Raw genomic sequence first — 17,186 nt, forward strand, 5'->3', positions numbered from 1 at the left:
ATACTTTGTATCTTTCTCCTTTCTTCTTCTGGAAAGTCATCTCTTATAACAAAAAATTTTTTTTAATAAAAGGAAGTAAGGGAAAAAGAGGTCAGCTTTAACAATCCAAAAATAAATCTGGTTTTATGATGAAATGTGCCATATTCGTGTAACCTCTGCCACCCCTTAATTTCTGCAGAAGAACCAGGGAACAGATCTTCTGTATTTCTTCTTTGGAGCTGAGTTTATGCTTTTTAACTTCAGAACATTCAATCTTTTGTTTTGCAGTGGTTGGTTCTTTGTATTTTCGTTGTTGTAGTCATTTCATATGAAATTGTGTTCCTGGCTCTGTTCACTTTCCCTCCATTCATGTAAGAATCCCTTTTAAAAAAGATATGTTTTTTAATTTGATTAATTATTTCCCAATTATATTTTAAAAAATGAACATTCATTTTAATTCTAAATTCTCTTCCTCCTTCTCCCACCCCTTCAAAAGGGAAACAATATGATATTGATTATATATATGAAGTCCTATAAAGCATATTTCCACATTAGCCACATAGCAAAAGAAAACACACTGGATAAATCTCTTAAGTCTCAGAGGGATGAATTTTGTTACTTTAAGAAAATTGAGGGGCAACCAGATGGTGCAGTGGATGCACCAGCCCTGAATTCAGGAGGACCCAAGTTCAAATCTGATCTCAGACACTTAACACTTCCTAGCTGTGTGACCCTGGGCAAGTCACTTAACCCTAGCCTCAAAAAAAAAAAAAAAAAAGAAAGAAAGAAAATTGAGCTGCCAGCAATGCAATGATCCAAGACAATTCCAGAACACTCATGATGGAAAATGCTATCCACATGCAGAGAAAGAACCATGGGATCTGAATACAGATCAAAACATACTGGTTTTTATTTTTTTATTTTTTATTTTTTCTTTCTCATGGTTTTTCCCTTTTGTTCTCATTCTTCTTTTGCAACAAGACTAACATGGAAAGATACTTAATATGATTGTATATATGTAGCCTATATTGGATTGCTTGCTGTCTTGGAGAGGGAGGGAGGAACTCAAAATCTTACAAAAGTAATTGTTGAACAGTATCTTTACATATAATAAGAGGGGGGAAATGCTAGTAAGTGGTGGTGGGGGGAATTAAAAAAAAAAAAAAAGAAAAGAAAAAATTGAGTTGCCAGATTAAGGGAAGAAGTTTCCCTGTTATATAAAGCAGCTTGTGGCTTTTGCAAACCTTAAAGCACTATTATTATTTTGTTGTTAATGCTAGCTATTAATGCCGATCTTTGACGTAGATGGTGTAGGAAGAAAACATGCATTTGTTAAGTGTTTACTCTGTGCCAAACTCTACAAATGTTATTTCATTTGATCTTCACAACAACCTTCAGAGGTTGATCCTATTATTGTCCTTTTTGTAGACAGAGACTTGTGTCCAAGTTCACAAAGCTAATAAATGACTGAGTCTGGACTTGAACTTGGATCTTTTGGCTCCAGGACCATGGCTGTATCCACTGTACCGCTTAACTTTTGGTGTAAGAGAAGGGTTATAATCTTGAATTCTTGGTTTCTTCCCTTTAGTGTTGGACGAAGCCACAAGTGCTCTCACGGAAGAGGTGGAGAGTGAGCTGTACCGAATCTGCCAACATTTGGGTATGACACTCATCAGCGTGGGTCATCGACAAAGTCTGCAGAAGGTAAGGGGACCAGCTCCTCTGCCCCAGGGGCTTGTGCTGATCAGGCTTCTGTGTCCACTGCTTGTGTGTGTGAGGGAAGTGTGAAGAGCAGGCCCAAGAGCCATGGATTGGGAGGAAGGGCTGGTCAGACAGGGCAGTGGCAGGACAGAGGCACCCCAAGATCTGGTCTCACTGTAGTGTCTGTTTTCTTGTAGTTCCATTCTTCAGTTCTGAAACTTTGTGGAGGAGGAAAATGGGAACTGATCATCAACAAAGAAGAGTGAAGCAGCTGAGGAACTGGGCAGCTTCTGAAAGGAGCCAAGCCCCATTTGAGCTATTTATTCAGAAATGACTGGGAAAGCTGATTAAGTAAGCTAGGACTAAACCCTTAAGTAGACTTCCTGTGGATTGAAAGTATCTGCTGCTGCTGCCTTAATTGGGGCAGAATGTTTAGTTGGTGCTCAGCCCCTACCTCCAGTGCCTTTTTGAGGGACATCCCCCAATTTTAGCCAGGATCCAGGATCCTTGAAATGCTTAGTTATTTAAGTACCAGAGTTATTTAAAGTTAAATAACTTGAGTTGATATTTGAAAGGTATTTTTAAGTACCTTTCTTATGAAAGAAGAATGAGAGCAAAAGGGAAAAACCATGAGAAAGAAAAAACAAAAAATAAAAAAAGTGACATAGTACACATTTGCTAAAGAAACCATTATCAAGTTCTCAAACAGAGGTATTCTCAAAAAGCACTGAATTGGGCCTTTTCTTCTGGTTTGAATTCTGCCACTAACTAGGCCCTAGTTTGACTTTATATGTGGGCCTCAGAGTTCTCATCTGTAAAATGAAAGAGCTAGGTTAGATGGGAGGAAGAAAAGAGAAGGAAAGGAATAAACATTTAAATAGTACCTACTATGTTCCAGGCACCCTGCTAGGTACTTTTTACAAATATTTTTACATTTGATCCTCTCTGTAAGAGAGTAGAAATTATCTTCTTTTTTACAGTTGAGAAAACTTTGAAAAATGGAGGTTTAGGGACTTGCCGAGCGTCTGTTAAAAATCTGAGGCTAAAGCTAAACTCAAATTCCAGATCTGATTTCTAAGCACTGCAATACTGTCTAAACTTTCCAGATCATTAAGGTTCAGAAATGGGAAACTAACTAAATTAAGTGGTGATTTAATTAAAGGTTTAATTTTTATCTTATCACCACTTAAAATTTTTTTTAAAGTTACACATATAATTGTTTTAAATTATAAAATTTTAAGCCTAAAAACTTTTCTTAGCTGGTAATCTTTAAATTTTTAATGGCCTTTAATGAAGATTAAATGGCATTTTTTGTGGGAGGAGAGTTGAATCCTTTTATCTGTTGGGAATAATAGTCCTAAAATCCCTTAAGCTCCGGGTTAGAAATCACCCTCATTTTGTGGGGTTTGTGTGTGGTAATGGTCTGAGGAAGACTCCTGCCTTCTAATCATTCATTTTTTCTGATTGTCAACTAAGAACAAAACAAAGAAACTGAGTAGCACTGCAGTATTTGGTCATAAACCAGGTAATTTTCCATTTTGACTTAGACAATGTGTTTTGCACATGGTTTGAAGGATTAGAATTTTCCTCTTCTCTTTGCTCAACCAGACTTTAACCTCTTCAGATTTTAATTGTCTTTTGCTGGGACAGTTTTTTGTTTTTTGGTTGTTTTATTATGGACCTATCAAATGTCAACAAATAATAAAATGACATTGTATGTATGAAACTGTAAATCACCATTACATACATATGACTATTTCTTTTTAAAATATATATTAAATTTTATATGAATGTACCTTGCTTTTCTGTGTCCCTCTCCTGAACTTCCCTCTGATCTCTTCTGTATATTTTTAAGTATTTCACTGACAATCTTTTCTTTTTGCATCTCTGTTTCTCCCTTCCCATACAATGTATTCCCCTCCCCAAAATAAAAGCCTTCTGTTGTAACAATTAAATATAAACAAGCAAATTAAATCCATATTTGGTTGTATTTGAAAAAATGTCTTATTTTAAAATCATAGTACTTTATCTCTCTCTGCCAAGAATTACCAGGAAAAGCCCCAGGGAGCTGTGGGCTACCTCGGCCTGCCCCGGGCCTGTCAGGCACTGCCAGACAGAAAGGGGGTGGGACCCCCCAGGCCGGTGAGTTCCTCAGGGGTCGGGTACAGGAGCATGATCATTGCACTTGAATAAGGAAGGGGGCTGACGACTTTGGCAGCGGCTCCTGGGGGTTCCTGTCTTGTCCCTTTTCTCCATCCTGACTCACCCCGAACCCTCTTCTCCTGCTGGGCAGACCCTGTGGTCTGGGGGGGGCTCATGGGGCCAGGGAGGGCTATGAGGTGTCCCCGTGTGGTTGCCAACAGCAAAGGAGGAACTGGGGAGTGCCAGGACTTTGAGGGCTCGCCCTACCAAAATTCTAATCTGAAGAAAAATAGATGAATAGAAAAACCACGTCCCTGCCCCTTACACCCCAGCAGTGTGGGGGACCCTGTGCTTCGGGGGAGTGGGCCTGGAGCCCTGCTCTGGCCCAGAGCCTGGGCTCTTTGGTATGTGATCGGGGAGAGAAGGGAATCGGGAGGCCTTTAGTAAGGCACCGACGGGGAGAAGCGGGGCAGGGGGCACCATCACAGCAGGTGATGCATTGATCCAGATTCAATAGTCTTCCAAACATGTTTTTGCTTCCTTTACATTGCTCAGATTGTTTTAATAGTCTTTTTTTTTTAATAAATAGTATTTTATTTTTTCCAATTATATGTGAAGATAGTTTTCAACATTCTTTTTTTTAAATATACAGGATTTTTTTCCTCAATAGTATCTTATTTTTTCAAATACACAAAAAGATAAGTTTCCAACATTTATTTTTATAAGATTTTCTATTCCAAATTTTTCTCTTTCCCTCTCTTCCCATCCTCTTCCCCAAGAAGGCAAGCAATCTGATATAGATTATACATATACAATGATGTTAAATAGATTTCCACATTAGTTGTGTCACAAAAGAAACAGAACAAAAGGAAGAAAAACAAACCAAAAAAAAGTGAAAATAGCATGTTTCAATATGTATTCAGACTCCAATAGTTGTTTCTCTGAATGGGGATAGCATTTTCCATGACGGCTCTTTTGGAATTGTCTTAGATCGTTGTATTCCTGAGAAGAGCTAAATTGATCATGGTTGATCATTACACAGTGTTGCTATTACTATGTACAATGTTCTTCTGGTTCAGCTCAGTTCACATCTTTCTAGGTTTTTCTGAAATCTGCTTGTTCGCTATTTCTTATAGCATAATAGTATTCTATTATATTCATATATCACAACTTGTTCAACTATTCTCCAATTGATGGGCATCCTCTCAATTTCCAATTCTTGTCCACCACAGAAAGAGCTGAATAGCCTCTTTTTTAAAAATTAAAATTTTTGTGATATTTTTACATTTTTTGTCACTTTCCATTAACTCTGCCCTGTAAGAACCTAATCTCATAATAAAACAATACAATTAGGCCAGACAAACCAGCAGAATGCCCCTCTTTTCAATGGAGCCATTCAGTCTCCTCTATCAGCCTTCTAAAGTGTATATTATTCACCACATTGGCCAGAATTCTAGTGGCTTTCACTTGAACAGAGGTCTCTCCTGACTTTCTATCCAGTATTCTTTTCATCCATTCTGTCAGCATGACCCAAATAAAATGTTGATTCTCTCAGAAATCTTTAGCAACTCCCCAGATAAAACTCAGAATCCCAAAAAGATGCTCAAAATATATTAAAAGAATAGAATGCAAATATCTGACCAGTGGGCTTGGTACAAGGAAGTGCATTCTAAACAAATATTTACAAGAGGCATTAATGAGTTTTAAAACACGTGTACATATGTGTATATGTGTATAGGTGGTTGTATGTCTATATAGAATATACTATATATATAAAACTATAAACATAAGCATATGATTTTCAGTACTGTATTTTCAATATGAAATGCAAATATATAATGGCATTATTATGTTAATGGCATTATATATTATATAATATATAAGCAGATATTTATTATAAAATATAATTCATAATTTTGAAAATATTAAATCATAAAATAGTCTACTTTTGGAAACGGTTTAATATACCCTAAGCATCTACTATCTTTTTTCCAACTTGCATCTGTCCCATTTATGACTTACTATGGTAATCAACTACTTATATAGCCAAAGAATACTATGATTTTTCATATCCAATCTTTACACAGTTGTCCACTTGATAATTTCTAATACACACATCTAATCTATAATATCAGATCTAATGTACCAAGGAGCTCACCCCTATACTCTGAAATCTTCATTGGCTCTCTATTGCCTCTGAAATAAAAGATAAAATCCTCAATCTGAGGATTAATGTACACCTACCTTTCTGTTCTTATTTCATAAGAACAGAATTACTTCATATTATTTCTCAATCATTTCTATTTTAGTCACTTGTTTGTTAGATAGAACATTCTATATCCTGCCTCCTCATCAGGAATATATTTCTTCTCTCATTCTGTTTTTTAGAATCCTTAGCTTAGCTTAGAATCCTTAGCACAACTCAGGTTCTGTTTTCTACTTGAAACTCTTTTTGATGGCCCCATTGCTCTTTTCCTCTTAACCATTTTATTACTTTAGATATGCTCTATATCCCCTTATCTTTGTATATGTGTTGAAACAGTTCCTCACAGAGAGGGATTGTCAGTTTTGTCTTTGGATCTCCAGCTATGTGCCTTGAACATAGTAGGTGCTTACTGGATGAATGGAGTTGAATTGACTGGAAGTTTCCAATTGAAACTTTCTCCCAAATTTTTTATTGATGTATTAAGTTCATATATTTCATGAAATGTGTAATTAAGTCAAGAATGTCTCAATATGGACTTGTTACAATCAGTTAAATAAAAGATTTAGCTCTGATCTAAGGATAAAAGCTTCTTAGAAAAGCCTCCATATTACTTCATCGAATACGGAGAAACCACTGCCAAAAAACCATCTGTTTTTTACTGCTCTTCTTTCAAAATGAATAAGAGTAAAAGAAACTTTTTGTCCTCCAACTGTGGTCATGGGGCTCCCTGGATTTTACACATGGTCTCTCTTTCTTCCATTGTATATTAAAACAGAATGCCATTCAGAAAGAACCACAAACTAGTCTCAATTCTGTCTCCCGATTGGTGTTATTTTCTCCTCCCCTTTGGAACCCACACCTGCTCATGAACGCTTGACCAAAAAGATCAAAGAACAAGCAAAGCTCAGAATAGCCAGTGTCTTTCTGGAACTTCACCCTCCCCCTTTCATCTTTCTTTTAGGAAGCTAATGATTTAATCTGTCTTTGAGTTCTATAGTAAAACTAGGCAAAGGTATAAATAAAGTTCCTCGTAACTAGTTATATATATCGTGTCTCTATTCTTTCCATTACTTTTTAATAAGCCATGACTAAGTACAGAGACCTAGATTTCAGTCTCACTCTACCTCTTGACCCTGTTCAAGTCCTTTACTCTCTTTTTGCCTAAAATCAAAGAATCATAGAATTTTAACATTTGAAACAAACCTCAATATTTATATAATCTAAGCTATATTTGAAAAAGAATCCCTACTTATAATATCCCCAAAAGATTGTCATTCAAATTCTTGAAAACTTTCAATGAGAAGGGACTCCACCTTCCAAGGTAAGCCCATTCCACTTATGAATTGATCTAATTGATATTTTTTTCCTCATGTGTTAAACCGAATTCTTAGTTCTGACTCTTGGGACAAAACGGAATAAATCTAATCATTTTTTATAGTGATAGCCCTTCAGTTCTTGGAGACAGCCATCATATAATATTCCCCTATGACTTCTTCAAGGCTAAACATTTCTTTTAACGAAGGCATATCTACCAAGTTAGGGAGTCAGTAAACAGTGGCCCAAATGCCAAATGTGGTCTGCCAACTTTATTTTGAAATGTAAAAACCATTATCTCACTTGCCATATAAAAGCCAGATTTGACCCACAGATCATTATTTGCCTTTACATGTATTAAATCACAGATATATTGGGATTTGATCGGTAGAAATTTTTCATTTTGATTTAATTATCTAAGCTTTACTTCTTTGTGTAATAAATACCATTAAGGGAGGCAGCTAGGTGGTGCAGTGGATAAAGCACCAGCCCTGAAGTCTGAGGATCTGAGTTAAAATCTGGATTCAGACACTTAACACTTTTTAACTATGTGACCCTAGTCAAGTCACTTACCCCCAATTGCTACAGCAAAAAAATAAACAGATAAATAAATACCATTAAGTCTTACCTCATGTTAGTGCTAATTGATGTTGTGCTTGCTTTCTTATTGGGTGAACTTGTGAAAATATTTTACTATAATTCTTTTAATTTGTTTTCCTTCCTTACTATTGTTAAACTCAAATTCCTCACACTCCCCACATGGGGCAAAGAAATGTCAGCTTTTGGACTGCTTTCTAGTCCTTCCATGTAGGTTTGTTCTGGTGTATAGGTCATGTTATCTGGTGTCATGTGGAAACACACCCATATTTGCAGTATATACTGACATAGTCTCTGACTTTGCAGTAGCCAGTAAGGCAGGCAGATATTTCTTTTTTTATTATTATTATTTTTTATTATATATATTTTTTATAATATTATCCCTTGTATTCATTTTTCCAAATTATCCCCCCCCTCTTCTACTCCCTCCCCCCGATGACAGGCAATCCCATACATTATACATGTGTTACAATATAACCTAGACACAATACATGTGTGTAAATACCATTTTCTTGTTGCACAATAAGCATTAGATTCCGAAGGTACATGTAACCTGGGCAGACAGACAGTAGTGCTAATAATTTACATTCACTTCCCAGTGTTCCTTCTCTGGGTGTAGCTACCTTTGTCCATCATTGATCAACTGGAAGTGAGTTGGATCTTCTTTATGTTGAAGATTTCCACTTCCATCAGAATACATCCTCATACAGTATTGTTGTTGAAGTGTACAGTGATCTTCTGGTTCTGCTCATTTCACTCAGCATCAGTTGATGTAAGTCTCTCCAAGCCTCTCTGTATTCCTCCTGCTGGTCATTTCTTACAGAGCAATAATATTCCATAACCTTCATATACCACAATTTACCCAACCATTCTCCAACTGATGGACATCCATTCATCTTCCAGTTTCTAGCTACAACAAAAAGAGCTGCCACAAACATTTTGGCACATACAGGTCTCTTTCCGCTCTTTAGTATTTCTTTGGGATATAAGCCCAGTAGTAGCACTGCTGGATCAAAGGGTATGCACAGTTTGATAACTTTTTGGGCATAGTTCCAAATTGCTCTCCAGAATGGCTGGATTCTTTCACAACTCCACCAACAATGTATTAGTGTCCCAGTTTTCCCACAGCCCCTCCAACATTCATCATTATTTGTTCCTGTCATCTTAGCCAATCTGACAGGTGTGTAGTGGTATCTCAGAGTTGTCTTAATTTGCATTTCTCTGATCAGTAGTGATTTGGAACACTCTTTCAATTTAATCATCTGAGAATTGTCTGTTCATATCCTTTGACCATTTATCAATTGGAGAATGATTTGGTTTCTTATAAATTAGGGTCAGTTCTCTATATATTTTGGAAATGAGACCTTTGTCAGAACCTTTACTTTTAAAAATATTTTCCCAATTTGTTACTTCCCTTCTAATCTTGTTTGCATTAATATTGTTTGTACAGAAACTTTTAGTTTGATGTAATCAAAATCTTCTATTTTGTGATCAATAATGATCTCTAGTTCTCCTCTGGTCATAAATTCCTTCCTCCTCCATAGGTCTGAGAGGTAGACTATCCTCTGTTCCTCTAATCTATTTATTATCTCACTCTTTATGCCTAAATCATGGACCCATTTTGATCTTATCTTGGTATATGGTGTTAAGTGTGGATCCATATCTAATTTCTCAGGCAGATATTTCTAAGAGAGAATACATCTGCACAAGTAAAGTCATCATCATTGCTAAAACTTCTAGATCCCTGAAAAGAGCCAGCTTCCCCCCCTCCACTGGTCAGAGATTTCTTTATTCTTTTAAATTCAATTAGAGACAAGGACAATGTCATTAGTCAATGTTCTCTTTTGAGAATGTCTTTAACTTTGACTTCTGAATGAGCCATCTTTAGATCTGAAGTTTTATCTATAAATAGACAGATTTCTATATGTTAACTCTAACAATACATTATTTCCATGGAAACATACATTTAGAACTGCATGGAACCTTAAGATGAAGTCAATGAGCACATTCTAAGCACCTACTATATTCCAGTCAGTGTGCCAAGTTTTGGAGGTCATTAAATCTACTTCTCTCAATTCTGTACTTTAAATCATTTTGCATCCAGAATTATCAGACATTCTGAGAATGGCCTCATTTTTAAACATACCCTTACCTAGTCCAGTATCTCCCCTTATCACATAATTGCCAAAGTGATATATCTGAAGAACAGGTTTGAACATGCAACTACTTCCCTACTCAGTAACCTGTAGTGGTTCCCTATTGCCCCTATGATCAAATACAAACTTCTTAATCATTTAAAACCCTTCCCAACATGACTTCATTCTATCTTTCTGATTTATCTTACATCTCTCCCCTTCCCTCATTTTATGGTCCAAACTGACCTATTTGCTATCCTTCGTGCATAACATTCTGTCTCTCATTTCTGAGTCTTGTACATCCTGGGCAATTCACCTATATTCTCTAGGCTTCTCTTAAAATAAAAAGATTGGACTCAACAGGAAGAACTTTCCTAAACCTGTCATTCTATGAGTTAGTTCTCATGAAGTCACAGTCTCAGGATAGCTTTCCATAGAAGTCCGCCTATATGTGTGGTGCTACTGAAGTGCTAAGGGGAACTCTAAAGGATCCCATGAACTTAGCACTTTTAATTGGAGAAAACTGATATTCTCATTATCATGCAGACTGACCTCTCATTGGATACTCAATATCTCTTTAGCATTCCGAAGTCCCATTCCCCTCTGATTAGAGGGCTGGAGACCAGCCTCCTTTTATAGAGAGCTCAAAATTTTCTACATAACTCTTCATTCTCCATCAGCAGCTCTGTTTGGATTCAACTGAATCCTGGTGGCCACATCTTTTCAGTTTCCTTTTGTGTATTGTCTTCCCTTATTAGACTGTAAGCTCCATGAGGGCAGGGATGGGATCTTTCTTTTCGAATTGGTATCCCTAATGCTTAGGTACTTAAAAAATGTTTAATAACTGTTGATAAAATAATTGCTGAGGGAACCTTAGAAGTCATTTAGTCCAGCCTATTGCAACACCTCTCCAAAGTAGTCATTCAGCTTCTTGATGTAATGCTTCCAAGAATGGGGAAGTCACAGCATGGCAAAGTATCTGTCTCTGATAGAAAATTTTTCACTTGGTTAGAACTTCCTAACCCATATCTGCTTCCCAGTAACTATAGATTTTATATATATATAATGTAAAGGCCCATTCTCAGTGGGAGATCAATACCAGAGGACAAATACGTATTTCTCTGTTTTCTAGATAAGCAGGGCAAGCCAAACTAAGCAAATATAAATTTGCTTTCTACATTACACCTAAAGATCTAAGTAAACACTGGGAAAAAAACCCAAAACAAACAAACAAAAAAATCATTTGCTCTGTCATTGTTTTCTTGAACAGGTCGTTTGCCAAGAAAATTACTGCCACCATCACTCCTGGAGATTTCTAAAGATTCAAGTCAGGACAAGAAAACAATCTTTAACCAAGCTAAAGAAATACCTAAAGATGATAAGAAATAATCCACCAAAAAAAAAAAAAAAAAAAAAAAAAAGCAAAATAGGTCAAAGTTCCCTTCTACCCAATCAGATCCATAAGATTGGACTGCGGCTCCTTTCTTGGTATCTGAATTATGTGGATTGACCCAGTAGTAGAGAGATTTCAGGATAGAATTATAAAACTTTATGGCAGGAAGCAACCTCAGAGATCATCCAGGGGTTATTAACCTTTTTCCGGTCATGCATCCCTTTGCCAATTGATAAAGCTTATTGAGTTTTTTTCAGATTAATGTTCTTAAATGCATAAAAATACATATAATGATAAATCATCAAGCATTTATTAATGCCTACTAGAAAGGCAAAAAATAATCCCTTCTCTCAAGAAGCTAATAGGGGAGACAACATATAAACAGTACAAACAAGATACATACAGGATAAACTGGGGTCTCAGACTCAGGTCTTTAAGGAGGCCAAGGAAGGATTTAAAGTGGGACTTTAGTTGAGACTTGAAGGAAGCCAGGAGGCAGATAAGAGAAAGGAGAGCATTCTAGATATAGGGGACAGTCAATGATAATGCTCATATTGGGAGGTCATGTCTTATTTGAGCAAGTGCAAGGATGGAAGGGTGTGTAAGATGAGAGAAGACTGGAATCTGGAGAGGGGGAAATTTTATTAGGAAAGAGCTTTCAAAGCCAGAGGATTTTCTATTTCATCCTGGAGATAATAAAGAGCCAAATTTCTTGATTTCTCAAGGAGTTGGAAGGAAAAGAAGGAAACAAATTTGGAACTCAAAATTAAAAAAAAAAAGTTAAAAATTTTGTTTACATGTAATTGAGAAATAATAACATGTACATATATTAAATAAAAGAAAGTTAAAGAAAAAAACAGATATAGAACAACTTCCTCATTTTACTGATCCTAGGAAAGTAACCCAGAGGAGTTAAGAGATGGGCTCAGTCATATGGTTAGTTGCAGAAATTTGCCTCTTGGTTCATTGTTTAATCAGCAAAAATTGTTTTATGTCTTATTAATATTTTTTTATATAATTGTCACTATTAAAGGACTCTCCCCTCCTGCCCATTGAATTCTCCCTTATAACAATTATGGATCAGCAAGATAGAAGAAAACATTGACTGTCTGACTAGACATCTTATTCTTATACCTACAGGCAGGAATTATCTATACTGTATAAAATAGCAGATCTCAGAACTACTACTCACAGCATGACAGCCTCAAAAAGAAAAATGGATGACAAACGGAGACACAGATCTCCTAAGGAATGGTAGGATAATAGGGCTCTACAGGATTATGCTAGGGAATATTTCCTTTGGTATTGCGAGCTTAAGTTACTATTAGTATGAGGAAAAGAAACAGGAACAGAGTCATTAAGATTAAAGTACTAGAATCATAACTTAGAATCAGAAGGAATTTCATACTTCATTGGGCCAACCCCCTCTTTTTACAAATGACTGAACTGAATATCATAGAGGTTTTTACATAGGAAGTGTCAGAGATAAGATTTACATCTAAGAGAGTACTGGAGTCTTTTGAGTATTTCATAGTTTTAAGAAAGAAACCAACCCAAACCCTTTAGGCAAGTTGGCAAGTTTGTACCCCTGAGGCTTTCAGAGGAAAGGATTTCCAACAGATCTTAGTGAAACATTCTTCTTGAGACTTTCTTAAGTCTTTGTTAAGATTTCTTAAGTCTAACAATTTTGGAATTTGTTCCAAATAAAATAAAGGACACACAATCCGGTCTTAGAACAGTGCCAGCAAGGATTATTTAGGGTGTTTCGAGAGATCCATAAGGAAACACACACACACACACACACACACACACACACACACACACACACACGATGGGTTCTAAATCAGAAACTGCAGAGAGAGCTAGCAGCAAATCTCTTGATCCAGACTGAAGCTATGGGGGGTGATAACTAAGATTTGGTTCAGTGAGATTCTCATCAATTGCAGCTGCTTTTCCTGATGTGAGGTAGACCTAATAGACATGTTTTTATCAGAACCTTTGCCTACATTTCCTTCTTCACATGACATTCTATAGATAGCTCCACCTATATCAGTTATATCCTTTCCCTTACCTTTAAAATCCTACCTCTTAGCACCTGAAATGAAGATAATTTCCCTAGCTCATCAATAAATCAATTAACAAGAATTCATTAATTGCCTTTTATGCATCAGGCACCATACTAGGTACAGAATGAAACAATCCCTCCTCTATAGGAGATGATACATATAGATATAAGTACACAGTTTAGGGAGGATACTAGCAGTAGAGGAAATTGGGAAGGACTTCATACAGAGCAGTGATTGAATTGAGTCTTGAAAGAAGTAAGGAATTCAGTGTGGTGAAGATGTGAATGGATAGTATTTCAAGTATAGGCTGTGACCAACATAAAGATGGGAGCGGGAGTGCCATCTATGAAAAACATGAAATTTAGTTTAGCTAAATGGTATTAGAATATGGGAAAGGTGGTAAGGTATAAAAAGGCTGAAAAGGTAGGTTGAGCCAGGCTTTAGAAATCAATCATTAAAATTCCTATATTTTATCCCAGAGGCCATACTGAGCCACCAGAGTTTATTAAGTTAAGGAGTGACATGCTTTAGACCTGTGCTTAAGGAATATTATATTGTCAGGATGATGGATTAGAGTGGGGAGAGATTTGAACCAGGGAGAGCAATTTGGAGGCCACAGAAGTAGTCCAAGCTAGAAGTAATGATTAAAAAATATTTTTATACTTGTATTGCAATATAATTTATTTTCTTCACATTTAGTTTATGATATTTAAAAATATTATTCTAAGAATAGCCTTCACCAGACTGAAAAGGAGTCTATGATACTAAAAAAAAAAAAAAAAAAAAAAAAAATCAGAATCCTTGATCTAGATAAAGGGACCTCTCTGAGAGGAGACATGCAAGGACATGCTTCTTTTTCTATTACAAGAGGACTTAATGAGCCTAGAGACTCTCAATTATGTTCTTAATCTCAACCGTGCTCAGCCAGTAGTTTCTCACATTAGTCCCATCATCAAACCTCCCAGGCTGCTGGTAATCACCCTCCTGGGAATGATGGGCACCATTTCCAGTGAAGTAGAAATTCCCAATTCAAGGAAGCAGCAGAGCCAAAAAAATCTGCAGATCCCATCTATTTCCCCCCCTCCTCATAGCTGATAAACCATTATCTGACTTTATCCTTCTATTTAATTCTCTCATTAAGAGAACAATTTCATGGCAAAAATTGTTTAGCTTTAAAGATTAAAGAAGACAAGAAAGTCCTTCCATTAAGGAAATTAAATTCTATAGGAAAAATATTATGTATACAAATATAGTCTACACCCTAGCTACAAACCCATATTACAGCAATAAGTATATACCAAATATATTCAGAGTAATTTTGGATAGTCAAATTAGTGCCTGGGTACCAGGCCTTTTATTCTCTTTTTAAATATTAAACATATTTTTGTTATATTTTGAATTTTAAATTGTCTCCCTCCTCTCCCAATGCCTCATTAGAGAAGGCCAGCACTGGATATAAATATATGTGTAGAAATATATAATATATACTTCTATATTCTTTATCTGGAGGTAAATAGCATCCTCCTTCATAAGTCCTTCATAGTTGATTTGAATATTCATATAACTCAGAATAGCTTAGTCATTGACAGTTATTCTTTGAATTGTTTTTACTAAATTCAAAGTTCTTTGATTCTGCTCATTTAATCTGCATTATTTCAAGCAAGTCTTTCCATGTTTTTAAAATCAACCTGCTCATCATTTTTAAAATTTGATTTTTTTTCCCCAAATTATACAGAAAACAATTTTAACATTCTTTTCAAATATTGAGTTCCAAATTCTCTTCTCTCTCCTTTGCCCTTCATTGAGAAGACCGGAAAATTGACATATGTTATAACTGTACTCATGCCAAACATTTCCATATAAGTCATGGAGTGAAAGAAAACAGATAAAAGAAAAAGAAAGTAAATAAAAAGTATTCAGGTTCTTTCTCTGGAGATGAATTTATGAAAGCATCTTAAGTCCTTCAGAATTGTCTTGGATCATTATACTGCTAAAAATCCTCATCATCATTTCTTACAGCACAGTATTATTTCATCATTTTACATTTTTAGTAAGGGTTGCCATCTCTTAGCTCTGTTTCATTTTTCTGATGTTACCTATGGATCGATTATTACACTTCCATAACTCTCTGCCCTTTTATCCCTCAACCTTCTAAACCAGTTTTTGTTTTTTGTTTTGGGGGGGGGTTGATGAAAGTCTCCATAAAGGAATTTTGGTCATTTTAAATAGTCTGATCCCTCTCAAGTTAGACCCCGGCACAGAGTTCTGAGTATCTCATTATAAGATAGGAGGTCACCCTGGACAATATTTCCTTCTGTTTCCACCTCAAGCTCTCCCAAGACCTGTGAATTTTACCCTTGATCAGATTTATCATAGGGACACCATTAGAGTATATGTCATTTCTTAACATCTATCAGAGGGGACTTAATGCTAATGAGGAAACTAACTAGAAGATAGCTTCCCTCAGGATATGATGGTCATGGAGCAAAACAGATACCAGCCATTTCTAGGACAATTGAGTAAGTATAGGCAATAAAGCTGGAGCTGTCACAGAGATACAGATCTTCATGAAATAGTCCTCTTAGTTCATAAACATCAGCTTCCTCACCCTCATCACTAGAATTGAACTCTTAGAGAACAATTATTCATGGACTTGGTAACTTTGTATTTTTAAAATTTTACCAATACTAGATGATAATCAATCAATAAATATTTATTTAGTTTAATGCCTCCTTGTGCCAGGCATTATGCTAATTGAATAATAAAAAAAGGCAAAAGACTTCCTCAAGGAGTTTACAATCTAACTGAGAAACAACATGCAAACAAAAATAGACAAAACAAGTTATGTAGAAGATAAATAGGAAATAATCAGCAGAGCAAAGACTCTGAAATTAAGAGGGGTTAGGGAAGGCTTCCTATAGAAGGCACTTCCAGATTTGCAAAGTGTTTTATAACTCAAATCAACAAACATTTTATTAAGCATTTTTTTGTTGTTGTAATTCTGTTTCAGATATGTTTAACTCTTCATGACTCCATTTGTTTTTTTTGGAAAAGATACAGGAGTAGTTTGCCATTTCCTTCTCTATCTCATTTTACAGGTGAGGAAACCAAGAGAAACAGGACTTGTCCAGAGTCCCACAGCTAGTGTCTTGAGAACTCAGATTCTCCTGACTCCAGGGCTAGAGTGCTATCTACTGCACCACCTACTAGCCCCACAATGTTTATTTTTATGTGTACTTATTTTCTCCTTCATTAGAATATAAGCTCATTGTGAATAGGGATTTTAAAAATTCTTTGTGTTTATGTCCCCAGTTCCCACCACAATGCCTGGCCCATAATAGATGATTAATTCTTGTTGACTGATGTGCCAACTAGATGCCACAAAGAAGATTAGATCTGGATAGGATTTTTTCAACTCTGGTTGTAAAATCTTCTCTTATTTTTGTTATTTTCTTATATGTGGAACAAAGAGCCAGAGGACATTGGCTTCCTCCAAGAAAGTCATTTCAACAGTCTGGGAGTAACTTCAGATGGAGTCAGGGTTGTTTCTTTGGACCATACTTTGGTCAGAGTCCCTTTACCCCTAATCCAACTTTATCCTAATCCTATCTTTACTCAGTAAAGCCTAGCCATTCAATTCAGGGTTTCCTATG

General features: G+C 36.0%; 1 protein-coding gene across 1 annotated transcript in view; it reads left to right on the plus strand.

The window, feature by feature from the left end:
- The window catches only part of ABCD4 (ATP binding cassette subfamily D member 4), a 32,144-nt gene extending 28,464 nt beyond the window's left edge, over nt 1-3,680 (plus strand). Inside the window, 2 exon segments of the mRNA XM_074290034.1 lie at nt 1,568-1,683; nt 1,878-3,680. Coding sequence (XP_074146135.1) covers nt 1,568-1,683; nt 1,878-1,946 — 185 coding nt within the window. The 3' untranslated portion in view covers nt 1,947-3,680.
- Nucleotides 3,681-17,186: the final 13,506 nt, after the last annotated feature.

The sequence above is a fragment of the Sminthopsis crassicaudata genome, chromosome 2 (genome assembly GCF_048593235.1).
Source record: "Sminthopsis crassicaudata isolate SCR6 chromosome 2, ASM4859323v1, whole genome shotgun sequence".
Taxonomy (NCBI): domain Eukaryota; kingdom Metazoa; phylum Chordata; class Mammalia; order Dasyuromorphia; family Dasyuridae; genus Sminthopsis; species Sminthopsis crassicaudata.